At 39.6% G+C, this 18,198-nt stretch overlaps 1 protein-coding gene across 4 annotated transcripts in view; it reads right to left on the reverse strand.

Annotated features, from left to right (window-relative positions):
- The window catches only part of pacrg (PARK2 co-regulated), a 142,858-nt gene that overhangs the window by 77,057 nt on the left and 47,603 nt on the right, over positions 1–18,198 (reverse strand). For 2 of the 4 annotated variants that reach the window (XM_077731101.1, XM_077731103.1), the window contains one exon: positions 2,751–2,885. In XM_077731101.1, the coding sequence (XP_077587227.1) occupies positions 2,751–2,831 (81 nt within the window). In that variant the 5' untranslated portion in view covers positions 2,832–2,885. Of the gene's footprint in view, positions 1–2,750; positions 2,886–14,658; positions 14,793–16,931; positions 17,033–18,198 lie in introns of those variants that run through there. The other 2 variants (XM_077731102.1, XM_077731100.1) reach the window with 2 other exon arrangements.

Consider the following 18,198-nt stretch of genomic DNA (forward strand, 5'->3'; position numbering starts at 1 on the left):
TGTACCAAGAGTCTAAATCCAGTCGTTGTGTACAACCAGAGCAGAAGGTGGCGCACAAAGTAGATGAAAGCCTAGCAGGCAACGCAGACTTCACCTCATCCATTAAAACTGCTAGCCAAGTAGCTGCCATGTCTACGTCGTGCCCATGGGGTTGTCGCCCTCTTCCTGTCCCTTTAATGACACCCTTTTTTTTTCTATTTGACACTATGATTTCGGAGTCGATTACCGAGCCCTGCCTTAACATAGTAGCCAAACGTATGCACGCCTATATACAAGTGCACACACATATACATCGTCAACCGTCTTTCTTATCTATCTGCCGCACATGTTTTCTATACGTGTAAGCTTTTACCTGAGCGCGCCATTACAGAGGAGGCTTTTACCTCTTGAGAGCCAAATTGCCTTTCAAACACAACCTTTCCATTTTCGACTTGCCCTTGACATTTAGTTTGCTTGCATTCACCGCATATTTGCAGACTCGTACATGTTAAGGAATCCACACAAAGTGCACTGTGAAGCAAAATTCATTGTCATTTAACGCTCATATTATTTTTCAGTTTATCAGACACGGCAGCTTAACAGAAGCAGTTGCATCGCGGGAATTTAATCACAACAAGCATCTGATTAAAAAAACAATGCTAGAAAGATAAGAGGGGGGTGATAAGAATGCAATGGGGCCTATTCCGAGAGAAGAAGGAAATTTTCAAGGTGTTAAGTAGTCAGCAGCATTTGTCGGTGTCCTGTGAATAGTTCCAATGGAAGTTGAATGCAACCATATTCTCGCCAGCATCTTTTATATTTGTTAACTATATAAAATTCATATATTCAATACAAAATGAAATGTCACTCAGGACAGCAAGATGAGTCACACTGACCTATTTTTTCTTACGCCCATTTCCAGCACATTTTCTGGCGGAAACACACTGACAATTTACCATTGAAATCGCTATCAGCAATTACAATCACATAATTACCCAACCTTAAATTAAACTGTATAAAAATCAAGATAAAATACTGAAACCTTCAGTCAATATGTTAATGAATGATGATCATCAAAAAGTCATACTGCAAAAGTTATTATATCCTAATACTTGCCAAATGAGTAAATTGATCTACCAAAGATAAGAAAACACCCAACTTTAACTATACTACTAACAATGTGAGACCTAGTACTAGTATATACTCCCTATGAGTGAGATGCAGATGTTCCGTTTGTGTTGTGGTTATCGATAATAATTTAGTTGAGGTTGACTATGAAGAAAAAAAAGATCGACACTATTTTCCTCTCCTTAAAAAAAAATACTCCCTCCTGCCAGTATGACTTTTCTCAAGACTTTATTTGCAGGGTGACTGTTCTCTCAAACTGGGATTGATCCAAAGCTGCTCTCTTGAACCAGAGCCTCGAGGGTGTCTCACTGCAAACACAAGCAAGCCCCTCTTCCTCTACAATGCAACCACTTTCCTAAGCACACGAAAGAGCAAACAGGGGACCAACCATACCTAAAAGGTTTTCCACACACACCTGGACGGCCAACAAAATTAGGAAAAAAAACATCCTTCAGGTATCGAAAGGGGGGACTGGGATCAATAAAGAACCTAATGAAATATGACAGCAGTTTCGTCTTACCCGCAATGCATTTGTTTAGCGACATCAAAAAATAAAGCACAAGACAAATACATTACTTTTGACAAACGGACTGATCATCTGAACGTTTTACATCAATAATTCATGCCAGTTGTTTGCTTGCCGTCTTCCTTTGAGGCTTTGGAAAAGGGGTGGAAAAGGGCACCATTTGTATGATTCATGCATTGTTGCATAGAATGACTGAACGTCATTATGATGGCATAGTTGTGGAACGACTGGCAGTGTAGCAGGAATTGAGCTAAAGCAAGATGGTGATTAGAGGAAGGCATCCATCCCACACACGGCCAGCCATTCAGCAGCCTAATGGCTCTGTGGAGGCTTGTGCTTTGATGCACATACGCTACATCGTACATACGTAGAGCTTGGAAATGAATCTACAATTACATACTGTGGTTTCTTTCATTTGTGTGTTTTGTTTTGTGGCCGAGTCCCTGTAGATTTCATGATTGATGGATTATGGGAGTTTGCTGTGACACACAACAGGGATGGAGGTGGCCTAATCCACACTGCCTCCTACAGGACAACAGAGTAGCTCTGACTATGTGCCAAAGTGTTCAAGAAAAGTTGATAGTGGCAACATGTGTCGAACAAGATGTCAAGTCTGCTGTGTCTGGAAAAGGGTAACAATGGGGGGCTGTCTTTTTGCTTTTGTTTTAGTGGCAGCATCGTAATTAGAACTCGATAGCTTTCATACTCAAAATGAAAATTTTAAAGAGAAGCAGTTCAAAAAAGGGTCATTTGGGGGCAGAGGCAATGTAAAAATACGTCAATTTTAGGTAAAGTTGTCACTGAGCAATCCAATTGAGGTTTCTTGAAAGTCAGAAATATCTTACACTATATGGATCTTAAGAGTTTTCTGTTAACTGTAATGAGTGTAATATAATTCAGTTCTTTATGATTGGTGATGGTATAAAAAAATACATTATTACAAACCAATTTCCTCCAACCTGACCTTAATGTTTAATCCATTATGTCCTTTAAGATATTTGTATAGATAATGAATAGGTCTCATGCCAAAGATTGCTAATTACTGGTAGATTTTTTTCATAAAATACAATTCATTTCAATGGGAAACTGTGATTTTAGATTAAAGTCATGATCCTACCTTCCAAGCGATACGGTTGCCTTTGGTATCATGTTCTAGTGCCATTGGGAACTCTCCACGTTCATAGAACTTCCGAAACATGGTTGGTTTGGTGGGTCGCACCTGAAAAGCACCTGCCGGCGGGGGGCCTACCACCTGAGCAGACATACGAAAAGGACATGAATAAAAACATACAGCAAGCAGACTGGGCCTGTTAGAAAGGTTGTTTCATGAAATTAGAACAGACTTTCACACTAAAATAAAGTCACTCCAGCGCCTCTTTCTTTTGTGTAATTCAGGGGCATGTGTGCAGGCTGCTGTGCAAAACACTCATAGTGCATGTTTGGGTGTGCATGTGTGTGTTCACCCTCTAGCCAGAGGCATTGCCAGAGGCATTGTTAGCATCACCTTTTCCTTGCCTCTGTGACTGGAAATGTGCTTTGACTGAACCATTCAAATACAATGGAACTTCTATTGGCTATCCCTATTGTTATCCAATGTATGCTTTGGTTAAGATTTCTCAATTTTTGTCAGAACCAAACACACATACAAAAAAAAGCCAAATAAAAAGACTAGGTAGGCCCCTTCAATTTTACCACACACACATCTAATGCTGACCACTACAAAACCAGAAATAATCCGGCTACAGTTGCCAAAGTTCCTATTAACCTTACATCATTTTCCTCATGTTGACTACATATTGCATAACCCCTTAATGTAATCTGTATATGTATTTCCTTTAAACATAGCCAAGTGAAACCTTTGGGATGATGAAGCTACTGCAGATGGAGCTCCATGTTGCAAATAGGGAGAGTCAGATCCTACAGTAGCAGTGGTTCAAAGGGGGGAGTTTTCAAAGGGTTTTACAACGCCGGGGGATTGCACTTCAGTAATTTTCACAGCCATTTGGAGACTTGACCAGGCAATACTGAATAAAACGCTGAGGTAAAAAAAAAGGCACCGCAAGGGAGAAGAAATAATACGTTGCAAGCAAATAATTAATTAGCCCTTTCTTTTCAATCATTTAATGTAATCTACGCAGAAGTGCGTGCAAATAAAAAGAAACATTTGTTCTATTCAGAAGGGATTGTTTGGAATTTTTTTGGCCTTTTTTTCAGCACTTAATTCAGTTGATTCTTGTCACGTGATCATGCAACCTGGCAACATCTACAGAACTGGGGAAGGAATAAAGAAAAGTGTTCTATTTAGCCTCAAATGAGTATCTATAGTAGAGCTTTTTAAATCCCATAAAGTATGTTGTTTTTACAGATCATCAAGCAGCATAACCATTTCAGTTTCTGAATAATTTTGGGTGAAAAAAAAAGTCAAACGTTAAATTCATCATTACTATAATTATTTTGCATGTCCAACATCCAAAGCAGTGATGAAACCCTTGCGTCCAAGCAGCTAGAATGGCAATTGAGGTGTGCTGCAAAGGGTAGCTAAAAATAGCACCCATTGAGGCAATGAGAGAGAAAGAGAATGAACCCAGACTGCACTGACTGGCTGAGTGGCTTTTATGGTCAGGAATGATGACGCTGCAGTCAATTCCATGGCCTCTATTCATGGCTGATGAATTACAAGTTCCACAGCTATTTTACTACTTTCTCTCTGATTATTCCCGCTGATGGAAAACACACACCAGTGGTCAGCAAACTGGACAGAACGATATTTTCCCAAGAGAAACTGATCACCCCGCTAAGGATTCAGCCTACCATCATTATTAGCTTAAACAGAACTGTTTGCAAGCATTGAAATTTATCATATTGAAAGGTAAATTAGGCTTAATATGGTGTCAATCTGTAGTACCTAAAACACTATTTCCATGAAACAGACCTACGAAAGGCTGAAAAAAATGAAAAAGATGTCCAAGCCAGCTGAATAGCTGGTCCTGTAATACAGTTCACCTTCCATACTGTGGGTGGTAGTAATGTGAAAAAATGGCTTTCTGATGATTGACCCTTTACATCAGTTATTTACGAAAACCCCATTTAAATGGATTTTACTGAATTTTGTCGGTTTAGTTTTTTAATTTATCGCAATATTATGACTAAGTTATGAGCCCATTTGAATACTACATGAGGACACCAGAGTTGTATTTCACAAATTACAAGACAATACGATATTAATCCTTTGGACAATAATAGAATATTTGCTCATTTTATAAATTCCACATCACTTCCATTCGCTCTATTTGATTTATTTAACACAACAAGTTTAATTTCTCTGGGAGCAATAAAAAAAGGAAAGCATTTTAAACGTCCTGGCCAACGTTTTTGATGAAACAGTCCAGACAATGGAGTGAAAGCCATTCTTTTAAATAGAACAGTCTGTCTACCAGATGTTTTGCATTGCGATCCATTGAATAAGACCATTGCTTAACCATTTAAACTTGTATCAATCCGAATTGATGCATTGCTACATGACCCTGTCAAAAAGGGGGAAAATCCGATGAGAAGAACAAGACAAACAAGAAACAGAACACTTCCGGCAATGTGCTCCTTCTCCGTGATGGTAGCCATAAACAAGCCTGTGAGGCGACAGTCCAAAGATGGAGGTTGCATAAGGCGATAAAGAGAGGAAAAGACTCCTCAGTGTGCTCTAGGTGCACACATCAGAGACTCATAACAAGACAGCAGTGGTCAGATGAGCTTGAGGCTGTCATTTCTCTCCCTCGTCTTCACTTTTCCTCCAGATAGGTTTCCTTCCTAACGCTATTGTCCGGTGCAGCTGAGCTCCACCATAAAAAAAAAGAAAAGTCCCGTCTGCTTGGAGGCCCCACAGAGGCAATAACTGCACAAGTCAGCGTGCCACACACACGCTGAACCCCCCGGTGGGCGAGCCCCCGCAGAGGTGATTGAACACCGACGGGGGCCCGGCACTGCTGTCATTTATAAAGGTGTCACCCGGACGGAAAAAAAAGAAATAACGAAGAGATGCTCCTACTAAACCACATTAGTATGGCACCTCCATGGCTCACCTGCTAGGGGTTGACACATAGACCGAGGGTGGCGGTGGAAGGCGAAAGAGGAAAGGCGTAAAAAAAAAAGATGGGCCCTCGATAGAACAGAAGAAGAAATTGGTAAGAACTGTCAGATGGAGAACAAAAATGCCAAGAAGCCAGGCAAATGAAAAATGGAGATGAAGTAAGGACGACGTTGAAGAGTTGATAGTGAAGGAAGCGAGAGACGGGGTAAGACAAGAGGTTGCGGCTCATAAATTCTCGGGGGTGAGTTCGGTGTGGCGGGGGGCTGCCACGTCAATGTAGGCAATCCATCACTGCGCCATGGCTTCACACGGGCGCATTCTAAACGGCTTGGCTCTTCAACAAACACCTCAACCTAAAATGTCCCCCCGATGGATATGTGGTGAGGAGGGTCTGCTTCTCAAAGGAGACCACCTCCATCCTATGACTCAATTCCATCTTTTTTTTTTTGTCTGATGTGTCTTGCTCTTTTGATACAAAGCTTTTGCATGGCGACCGAGTTGCCACTTCATCTGGGGGCGCAGTGTGTCACCTGTTTTGCTGACAGGAAAGGGTCGAAGCGTACACCCCCCGCTCAAGCTCGCTACATTTTGTTGGCGTTTTCGGTTGAGAGGTTATTGAAATTTGCCTTTCCTCGGGGAGGGAATGGGCTAGGCCAGTCATGGAAGATGGAATAGACAGGACCAGGCATTTCTGATAAGGTCAGCTTGCACAGCATCTTGCACAGGCAACAAATTAGCTCGATTTATTTGCAGCGGAATGGGTGCCAAAGAAGTGGCAATTCTGTTGCTGTTCTCGTGTGGACGAAAAAAGGAATATTCAGCTAAGTCAGTGCAACATTTGGCATTGTTCCAGGCCATCAACACTTGTGTTTATTAGACATCAAAAATGATTGATTGTTTACAATTTTACTAAATTCTCGAGAGAATTGAGCCAGATTTTAAAATGTGCGTATCTTTACGGCTTGGGTTCTTGAAAAGATAACAGTTTCACACATTGTTTTCCAATTTTCTTCAATTTTAATGTATTTTGAAACAAAAAAGTACTAGTACATGTCGTTTTTTTGGGCTGTTGCAGACTTGAACAGATGCAAACCTGAATGAAGCTGCAGGATAGCCAAGTTCTGACTATTTCATAGCCAATTACCACATGGCCAATCTCCTAATGGCCCATTTCAGGTAGGTCAAAAGGAAGGAAGCTCTCTTCCACGATCATGTCCTAACAATCACCCAACAGCCTAGTTTCCTCACTCATTACCTCTGCAGGGCAAAAGACAAGGCTGGCTGGAAGCTGATCTCTTTCAGCAGAATAAATCTGCACCACCCCATTAATCTCTCATGACTAAACAGCATGAAGCACAGAAGTCTGCCACTGAGCTTTATTATGTGCAAAAATTAGCCGCGTGGTGAGGGACAAGGTCGGACGAGAACAAATGAGAAAAGAGTACTCGGTGGCTTATTTTATGCAGCGCTCACAAGGCCGGACACAACAGAGGGAGCACGTTTTACAGTCGTCACTGTGTCAGTGGTTTGTGGATCAACACTATCGCGCACATAAGCACAAGGGCAGCAGTGCTGTTGGCTGTGAAAATTGACGACAATGCAACGTAGCGACACCATTATGCGCCCGGTGTCACTACAAAGGCATGAGGATGAAACATCTAACGGCTACCTGCTCTTGGTGGGCTTAAAAGAATGGCTTAAAAGACATTTAAAAAAGCTCTTCAAGGTGTAGAAAGGTCCTCTCTGTATCCCCCCATTTACTCTATAGTTTAATACTATCCCTTATAAAGAGGTGGTTACGTAGTTTAAAAAAAAGACAAGTGTAAATTGCAATGTAATTTGAATGAAGGAGATGTAGCAAAAAAAATAATGGCTTGGTTATTTTCTGGGTTTTCTGTGTGGCCCACTTATCTAGGAGGCAGCAGGGCAGTCGTGTGCTTATAGAGCCCCATTGGCTGATTCATATCGCCAAACCACTGTTGGGATGATGCATGCAGTGAATCAGCTCACATGTCAAAGAAAGGGGGAATACTATATTAGTTCCTCCTACTTGGACAGCAATACAGAACCACACAAATTGAGCTCATAGGAGAAACTTATGCAGAAACCTAAGGCAGAGAAAGATAACCCAAGAATAGATGCTCTCTACTAACATTGAGTTAAATATGCCTACTAACAATATGACTAACTTAAATATTTACGAATTACGTGTACCGTATTTTCACGACTATAAGGCGCACTTAAAAGTCTTACATTTTCTCCAAAATAGACAGGGCGCGTTGTAATCCAGTGTGCTTTGTATATGGGAAAAATAAATAAAATGTGTCATTCATTGAGGGTGCGCCTTATAATGTGGTGTGCCTTATGGTTGTGAAAATACTGGACATAGATGAAGATACTATTCATCCACAAGGGTCATGTGTTTAACTTTTCCAAGGTCTGGCGAAATTCCGTGTTCCACACACTGTAATGACATGATGCATGTGTGATAGAGAAAGAAATAACGCAGCAAAATCTATCGTCGTGGCAATCAGTGATGCACAGCATTGTCTTTCCAGTCCTAATCAGTAACAACAAGCAGGGTATTAAAACACTATGCCAGGCCATGAAATTAATGAGACACACAAGAAAAAGTAAATCTCTGACCTGCTGCACTTGACACTTCTACTGCGGCGAAGGGTAGGAAAAAAATAATAATAATTTACACGCTCTAACAGATTTCATTCTCTAAATAAGTAGCGACTCATCAATAAACAACATTATAGCGACGTTCAAGTTATGACCGCACTGCCCATTAGAATGTTAATGCGACAAAAAACATTTAAATGAGAAGTCGGAGTTGATGTTGATAAGTAACCTGCTGACCTTTGGTGTAAATATATTTGTACTGTTAGTCTCGTCTGATATAATTGATGCTTTGGATAGTTACAAAGCATTATTAACAGTTATGAACAAGTCAGGTGTCCAGTCAACAAGTCCAGTTTGTGGATACTGAAAAATAAACTCCAGGACGATGTCCACTTGGTGTACAGTATTTTTCCTATTCCCAGAGCTCAGCCTTGTGCCTTGAAGGCTTGTCTGTTGGAAATTATGCTGAAGGTTTACCTTCAGAGAGCGCAAAGGGAGAAACATCTTAAATGTGACCTTTCACTTAAATCAAACTTGGCCAGACCAGGACTGAAGGTTACATCCCTGCTCTGCTCATACACCCAGAAGTAACAGAATCTGGGATTACACAGCATGCATTATGATTTCTTTAAAAAAAAATGGGTGTATGAAGCAGAATGGGCTGATTTTTGGGGGTTTTTTTGCAAGTGACAGTTGTACTCCAAGAGCTATGTTGAATGCAAATCAGTTTTATTGCTGATATCAAATCCAAAAGGTCTACTGTCCACGCTGTCAGTCTCAAATAGTCAGGTGTGCATTGACCGGTCACAAGCGACCTACTTGCAGCGGTTACTGTGGTAACACCACAGGTGTCAGTATACCTAAAGTGACGACATATCACCAATACAAAAGGAGGAATGGTGGGGAATACAACCTCAAGGCATACTTTAATTTTCAGCTGCAACATGCAGTGAGCAAAAACTACAGTTTGTGCCTTGAATGTTGAAATTGTCAAAGGTGTTTTTTGTCTGTTTTAGGGTTTTTTTTTCACTCCAAAAATGTGTTTGTTGCTGCAGTTTTTGCTTTTGGTAGCAGAGACAAGGGTCACATCAAAATTCACTAACAAACTTAGACAAGCTTGTGCAGAAATATGGCCAATGCACTTTGAGCCAGAACTGGTAGCTTTTAAGTTGATTAATTCACAGAAAGGCATGCATGTCAAGGTCACTGCAGGTTTACTTGGATGTCATCAATCCTTGCTCCTCCAATTCATCCATCGAGCCATCCATCTATTCAATCAAGCCTCCCCCGTGTGCACCTCTTTCCTTTCTGTAGCGGATTGCCCATGTTCAGAAAAGGTGTCTAGACTATTTCTATGAGCCTTTGTTTGCCTCCCCTTCTATTCCACACTTGTAATGACAAGAATAAATCAAGACTATTTGATTGAGCATAAATCGATCAGCTGAAAAACAAATAGCACTTTTTTTTTACTTTTGACAATGAACACAACAGACAGTCTGCTGTACTAATAGTTATTTGACAACATTTCCTTAATACAACCTCTAAAGAAAAATGAGCAATCAATCAATCAATTAATCACCCACAGTTCTTAACCTATTTCCATGGCTGTTGACAAGGTGAATAGAGAAGGGCAACAAGGGTGTATCTCAACCTTTTATAACAGACTCTTCTTTAAATTTAGCCTAACTTGCTAATTTAAAAAAAAATACTACACTCAAATATTCCCTAGATGGATTTATCTTTTAATCTTCCATCTTGGCAGAACTGACAGTGACACGTACTAATCCTGCTCAATAAATCTCCTATTGTCAGCACATTTGCTAAAAGGTAAATGGGGAAATCCAGCCGAGCCAACCTTTAAAAATGATTTCATATTCTCTTATATTTGATATCCTTTAAGACCTATTTTTCTAGGTCTGACACATTTTCGTGCATTAGCACCCACGTCAGCATCTGTGTCACAACCTCGCAGAAGCAGCGAGACAGACAGGCCAAAGAACGTCAGTTAGGTTTGACAAGACCCAAAAAAAAAACGCATGTCAAGAGTGGCAGATAGAGCGTTGAGCATCTGCCATCATGCTGGAACACTTGGCTAGAATCAAAAGGGAAGGACGAGGGTCTTCGAAAGACACGCAAAGACATATCTAACACTAGGCTTGAGCCATATGATTGGTTCCAGCATGTGAATGCTCCTTTCCCTCTGTTCCTCTCTTCTGAAAGGAAGCAAAATGAGACATTGCCAAATTGGGATGAAAAAACAAGCAGCAGTGGAGAGAATATGAATAGATGAGGTGGGGTCATTAGCAGGTTGCCCGTCTCCTCCTGCCATGATGGGCATTGTTGATCAAACACTTTTTCGTCAATATTTCCAGACAGCAGAAATAATGAGCAAAGGTTTTTGAGACTGAAAAGATGCCAGGCTATGATGTAGATTGTTTCTGAAAGCATTCAGTCTACTGGTGTCTTGCAGTTTTTCCCCTTTGCTACTGTCTTGGGGTGAGGCTGCTTCCTGTTTGGCTTGTGTTGTGGATCCTGTCACATTAGTTTCTGAAGTATCAGTCAAGAAATGTGGCAAACGCAGTTGTGAAAGACATAAAATAACCATTCCTGGGAGTGATAGCCCATTGGGTTACTCATCGGACTTCTGTGTAAGCGGAATGGTTTCATTTCACACAATTGTGAATGGAACTTTCAATTATCCGCATCAACCTTGTATGATTGCATTGACAGTCATTTGAGCAAGAATAAATAGTCAGACATTTTTTTGGCATGCTGTGATTGGAGAAAAAAGTGAATTAGTCAGAACACATCTCCAGAAATGACTGTCAGATAATCCTGATGGTGGCTAATGATATTTAGATGGTCGGTTGTAATGCAACTATCAATGTTCTATAACTTTTGACTGATTCAGTCATGGGGCCTGTGGTAATGAATCTTTGCTCGCTTGGGGGGTGAAAAAGACACCACTCTCTAGCAGGCTTATTGTGAACTAAGTTGATCCTAAGAAAATAGTGGTATCCATATTCCTTACAATATCATTTGATGAGCCTTCGGCAAACTATAAAAGAATGATGTTGAAGAAAAGTTTCTAGTGTTCTCTGAATTTCTGATTGATCTCTTGGGTGCTCTCCCCAATGCATAAAAAAAAAATCTGCCTGAAGGTATGATCAAGATGGCTGCCAAGTTTTGCAGTTTGCCGCTGACACGTTTTGGCATTTGCATATAGAAAAGGAAAGGAGTATGTGCTACATAATAATAGCATGGAACAAAGTAAAATTACATTTGATGAAATGAAAGCTGACTTAATTCATCACAATACAAACATTGTCAAGTGGGTTATTAATGTTGACTAAATTGTTTACGACATCAAGTATAACAAATTTGAACCTCAAGACAAAATACCAGCAAATTGTCTTGACAAAGACGCAACAGAGTGCACAAGTTAAGTGCCCATGTGTGCCTATTACGGTCTTTTATGAACAAGGTTTTCAGTCATATCAGTTAATCTCTACAAAGGACAAAACATATTAGTACCATACTGATGTCCATGGAAAAAAAAACTGGTGAATTATTTTCTAATCCAATGCAACTAAGTCATTTTTGTATGTTTTTACAAAGTACCATGTTGGGAGATCTGTTTTTCCTCATTAAATAAACACATCAGGTTGTGATTTTTATGGATCATCAGCAACTGAGTAATTGAATGTTGGCATGAAGCAATTTTAGGGTTTTTTAAGGTAAGAACAACCAAAAAAAAATACAGTGGTTACAGAGTATGCCTTCTATTGACATTGTCTTCTTACAACGCTGCACAAACTGGGTAACGTCAAGTGTTGATGTCATTGTAAACTGAAGGAGTTCTTGTTGTTGTTTACAAGCATTTAAAAGGTTAATGGACAATACAGGCAGTGAATTGGAATTGGGTAGTTAGAGCTGTGGTGGTGTAAAAGCATCCTTTGGTGCATGAAACTTATGTCCAAAAAAAAAAAAAAAGAATATAAAATGGACTGCTCAGCATAATTACTTGGCTTCTAACACCAATCCCCCTTAAGCGCAATAAGACCCCATTAGCTGACACCACATCAAGCAAATTGATTTCAAGGTCATTGTCTTCATCAAAATACCTTACAGAGACTAAAGTAGCGCAAATACATTGATGGCTCCCATGTGTTCCTATTCAAGACTGACAAGCTCCTTGGTGACGTACAGGTCAACATGTCCTCTGCGTTGGTTAGCACATGACACCAGGCTAATTAACTCCAGAGCTGAAAATAAGGGCTCTGCGAGGGGCAATAAACATTCTCCATTAAAAGACATTTAATTAGAATGCAGGCTACAAGGCCTTCAAGGAGAACGGAACAAAGACAAAGGCCGGTGTAATTGTCCAGAGCGCTCTGTGAAAAGCAAATATAATAAGACACATGCAGCCAAGCGCTCCGGAAGAGTTCGCAGTATGGCACATTTCTCCACGCTATTTTTTACAATGGTGTTTTCCACAAGTATCGCAAAGGTCAAAAACGTATTCAGACAGTGGCTCTAGCAATTAACCCTTAATCTATGTGTTGACGTCCTGGGGTGAAATGTTGAGGTACAGAAAGGAATACTTATTCCACATCGTTCGGGTTTCTTTTTTTGGACTCTATAAACAACATTGAACAAAGAATGATGTGAATAAATTGATTCAGTGATATTTTGCATTCCGAATTTGTACCACATGAAATTATATTAAAATATAAAAGCTGTCCAACTAGTATTTTAGACCATCACCATGGCGCTGATTATCTTATTGTTGGATACCGTGTCTCAATCAAATCTGGTCCTAGCCCATTAGGCTAATTTAGAAAACTAAATGACTGATTTAAGACTTTTAAATGAGTTTATATTTCAATCCAAAATGTAATTACACTTAATCAGGTCGTGCTTAGATTCAAAATACAATTTAGACTCATTAAGGATGAATTTCAAATTACCACTTGCTTATTCTTTTCCACACAGTATATCTACTAGAAAACACACTGGACCAATCAAATATAACTGATTTTTTCAATCATATAATACCATAATATGAAGTTTTCAAATGCCTTTTCTTGATCTCAACTTTTCACCCCACAAAAGCTATTATTTGAGAGGATTTCAGTGGTGTAGACCTTCTTTTTTATCCTCCTAACACCGTGCAGGTGTTTGCCCTGACACCCCCAACCCGCTGTTATTTCTACCACCTATCATAGGAAGCAACCGGCGCAGTGAATAACAGCTTTGTTTCTAGCACTGTCTGCAACACAAGGTGACGACCTCCCCCCCAGAATATAAACTGCATTGGTTTCTTCTTTTTATTTTTTTTCTGTGAATACATAGGGGATGAATCACCAGGAAAAAAATCATGGCTAAGACTTTCAGTGGCCAGTGTTAGTGATTCAATTTCTATGGGCACAAATACTTTAAAGTATAATAAGCCTATGCTTCAAGTCCCAGTAGCCTTTCAAGGCTTGAAATGGCCCTGTCGTAACCTACAAATCACAGCTTGCTGCAAAGCTGCCCTCTTCAAGGCGATATGTCAAGAATGGAGAAAACAACGCAGGGGTGGCAGAATTGTGTAGCAATCCCCTAAAAACTGTTTCTTTGTTGTAGTCTTATTTTTTATAGAATTTAGCCCTTGGTATGGAAACATCACTCAAGTTGCATATGCAGCAGATCTTGCAGGAAGATGGGGAATATTAATAGAGGGGTTTTTGGGCATCTTTGGGGTGTAAAGTTTTGAAAAGAGATCTGGTTATAACTGTAAAAAATAAAGAAAAAAAAGGCCCAACCCAGGAGAAAGGCCGAGAATATGCTGACGTCTTTAATTAAGTCGCCATCCGCATGAGTTTGAACACGATCATATAAAAAGGAGATCGACAACAAGCAAAATGGCTGATGAATAAACGTCAAGGAAGCTGACATACACTTGTCTAAGAGGCAGTTGAAGTGGGAAAAAAACCTGACTTTTTCCAGGAAAGTACTCAATTTCACACAATGGTAAAACCAGATGTGAAAAAAACCTGGAAAAGCTCAATACAAGTTCCCAACTTTCCTTTTCCTCAGTTTTATCATTCTTATCTTCCACCAAAAATATATATTTTGTGCCATTGACAGATTGCTGATTATAAACAACTAGCTAGCAAGTTTATTATCATTCCGAATTATTCTTCACATGTATGAATACAACAAAAGCGTCAATTGGTCGACTATTTTCACCTGAAGACCAACAGGTGAACTCACATTGATGCCAACTAATGCTATTTTAGTATCCACCTCAAACGACAATATCACTCACCAAAGAGTTCTTCATGGCGGCCTTGAGGGTAAACGCTTGAACATATGGCGTAGTTTTATTCCTCAACATGCCTACGATCGTCTATTTTACGACTATTTTCTGCTATACAACTCCTCAACGTCGTCAAGTAACGCTTCTGTTTGGTTGCTAAGCAACCCTCTCCTGACGCCACGGGTGGTTGCTGTGCACGTGTACGCATGCGCATTCCCCCCGGCGGCCTTGTTACCATGACAACCGGCTAGCAGTGCTTACAAAAAATTACAAGAGTGTCAAAAGTGTTGTTGTTAATCAGCAGGAGTCCTCCGCCTTAATACTTGTATAATAGTTTGCACTTAATTATTCAACAGTGGCGTTTCCCCCCACAACTCATTAATATACAGACCCCGTTTAGATCATTAAGATGATTAATTATATCTCGGCCTAATCATTTTAATCATGGCGAGGTCAGTGTGGTGAAACACTTGTAGTGTGTTTGCATGCAAGCAATACACAAAGGCGGGTCAAATGATTTGTGGGATCACTCCACATGCTAAATGAATATAATGGCTCATATTAAAAGTCAGCATTTTTTTTTCAACAGCAGAATTGAAGGTGACCCATCTTGGAAATGAGCATCATTTGTAAACATTGAAAGTATGGTTTTGCTATGTAGAATAACATATATTCTGATATTTTTCCCCCCTGGTCTATTTCCAAAATAAGAGGGCCAGGGGATATGGAAGATGAGGGGTAAAATGTATTTTTATATTATTTATAATTCTTAACCTCTGATGCTACTTATCTATATTGAAAAATGTAATTTCATAAATTCCTCCACATTATTTCACATGGGCTAACAAGAGTGACCATAACATTAATCTTTATGCATCATGTAGCTAAATAACCATTTGTGTGTTACAGTTGGTTAACATACTGAACACATACTGCACTTGTTGTCCTTATTCAATAAGTATTCTAACTTGCATTTAATTTTTAATCTTAATTTTGAAAAACACAATGATACCCTGCAATATATAATCCAATGCAGCCTAGTGTATATGTTTTTGGTCTTCTTAATTTTTTTTGGCTGTTTTGTCCTGGCACAACATACAGTAAACATAAACAGACTTCACTATGCAAAATTTAAAAAATATATTTAAAGATGTTAAAGAAGCACTTTGTATATTATTATACGGCAGGTGACTGGCTACTTAAATAGATGCAGCTTAGCGAAAATTGATTTGTCTAGTTACAAAACAGCTGGAGCAATACATCATTCCAATTTAGGGAGGTGGTACTCTTAATTCTCCAAATATTTTTATTTTATTTTTTTTTGCCTCAAGAGAACTTCTCGAGTGAGCTAGTAGTGCAAGTGTTATTAATCGCCAGCGCACAGGCAATTTCTCTAAAAGCCCCTATTTGTTTTTTTATGGCTCCTTGGAGAGCATTGGGTATAGCAGCAATGGGCAAGAGACTGTAAACAAGGCATGCAAGGAAGGGAATGATGTCCTTGTCAGCAATCCAGTCTCTCTCTCTCTTACTCTCTCTTTCTCTCTTTTGCTTTGCTTTCCCCTCGAAGGATTACTGAGAAGAAGAAGGGTGTTTTCAGAGAAGCAAACCAGAGCGTCAGCAGCCTGACTTCAGCCGGACTGAGAAAATTATTGTCCAAACGGCAGCCGGCTATCTCTCTCCCGTCAGTGCGGGCGTGCGGGGAGCCTTGCAAAGACTGTGAATGAAATTCACAGTCGATGCAGTTTTGCATGTTTCTCAAATGATGTGTCCGTGTGGGAATTGGTGTGTGTGTGTGAGTGTGAGTGCGTGCATACTCGTGTCAGACTAATATCGCAAAAATTCACATCGCTTCAAGGACATGCAAATAGCAATAAGGCTTATTTATACTTCCAAAGTGAGATTTATACCTTGTTTTAGGATCAAGTCAAACACAGGTCCTTTTATTAAAGGTGGATTGTTTCTCTAAAAAATAACATTGCTTCCTAAAGTGTGCTTTGAATACGATTCAGATGTTTTCACATGATGTTAACTGGAGTAGACACGGTCATAATCTTATACAATTGTAATTCTACGAATATATTCAAAGAGTTTTGTTCCCATTTTAAAAGCTAGCTAAACCTGACTTGACATTTTGTTCTGGAATAAATAAAACAAGGTAAAAACAGAAATAAAACCAACTGGAAACATCCCCATATTCTGACAATAAATGACCATCACCATCTGCAAAACATCTCCACGTTTTGACATCTACAGCCCATCAGGGGGACCCTATTAAATCTCACCTGATATTTCTTCCCCGTGTGGTGGAACAGCAATTATTATATCATTAGCACAGGAACTTGTACCAACATCAGAGCTGACCCGGAAGGAGCGGCAGAAGAACCTTGGCAGGAAGAAAAAACATTGGACACTGCTGCAGAGTCACTAGCACCCCCAATTACTACAAAGAAACAAGCCAAACACCCATTAGAGCGGCCCATTAGGTTGGAAGGATGGTTACCCAGGAAGAGAAACGGTATGAAGGACACAAATGTGATCTAGAGAGATGTTAGGACAGCTGAGATATAGTTCTTAAAGTTGAACTCCTGCAATGTAATCTTTAAATTACCCTCGCAAGGTCTACCCTACTAATGCCTTGAAGTTTCTTTTTAGCCCTCATATAACTGCTACTTTTCAATATTGAAATTCCTAAGATGTTTTATAAGTTATTGCCATTAGACGAAACTCTGGTATGGTTCAGCTCAGGAGTTGAGTCCCTCCATATGTTTTTGTGTTTTTATTTATTAACAGACCTTATGAAACCAATATGCCGTATCCCCACCAACTTGCTGGTAATATCCTGTACGTTTTAGTTATTGTAAAATCTGTTATTTGTGTTTTCTTTGGGAAGTGGGCGTGTTTTGAAACAAAACTTGCATTTATTTTGGTGACATTTTAAGGCTTTTTTCCTGAAACGTCAGCCAACCAGAGTTACAACTTTTGTATAGAAATAGTGTTTACTTTTTTAATTGCTTCTATACATACATATCTTGTCGTTCCCTCTGTATTTTAAGTGAGATATTAAACTTCATTACAACAGTATATTTTGTTATGCTTTTTTTCTGAAAATGAGTCTGCAACTGAGTTGATTTTTCATTGTACAAACAAGAAACTGGGAAAAGGGCCAATTCAGAAGTTTGACAACTATTGCTCACTTCCCTTATGTTGTCCAGCCATCCATTTTATATAGTGCTTGTACTCATTAATGCGAGATGGAAGGTATCCCACCTAGACTGGTCACCAAAAAAATCACAGCACATATCCACACTCAGTCTCACATTTATACCTAAGGGCAATGAGAGCAATATTCTCAAACTTACACCCCAAGACCCAAATGAAGCCCGCAGAACAATATATTGCAGTTCATAGTAGACAAGTTTAGTCTCACTACGGCATGTTCATTTTTTCCCTGCAATCTTTTACACTACAAGATAGCACATGTCAAGTTCATGACATTTTTCAGCTTTGGTTGTCGGCAGTTTAGCTAAAGAAAGCTTGCAACCACATGGT

The sequence above is a fragment of the Stigmatopora nigra genome, chromosome 13 (assembly GCF_051989575.1).
Source record: "Stigmatopora nigra isolate UIUO_SnigA chromosome 13, RoL_Snig_1.1, whole genome shotgun sequence".
In the NCBI taxonomy this organism is placed as follows: domain Eukaryota; kingdom Metazoa; phylum Chordata; class Actinopteri; order Syngnathiformes; family Syngnathidae; genus Stigmatopora; species Stigmatopora nigra.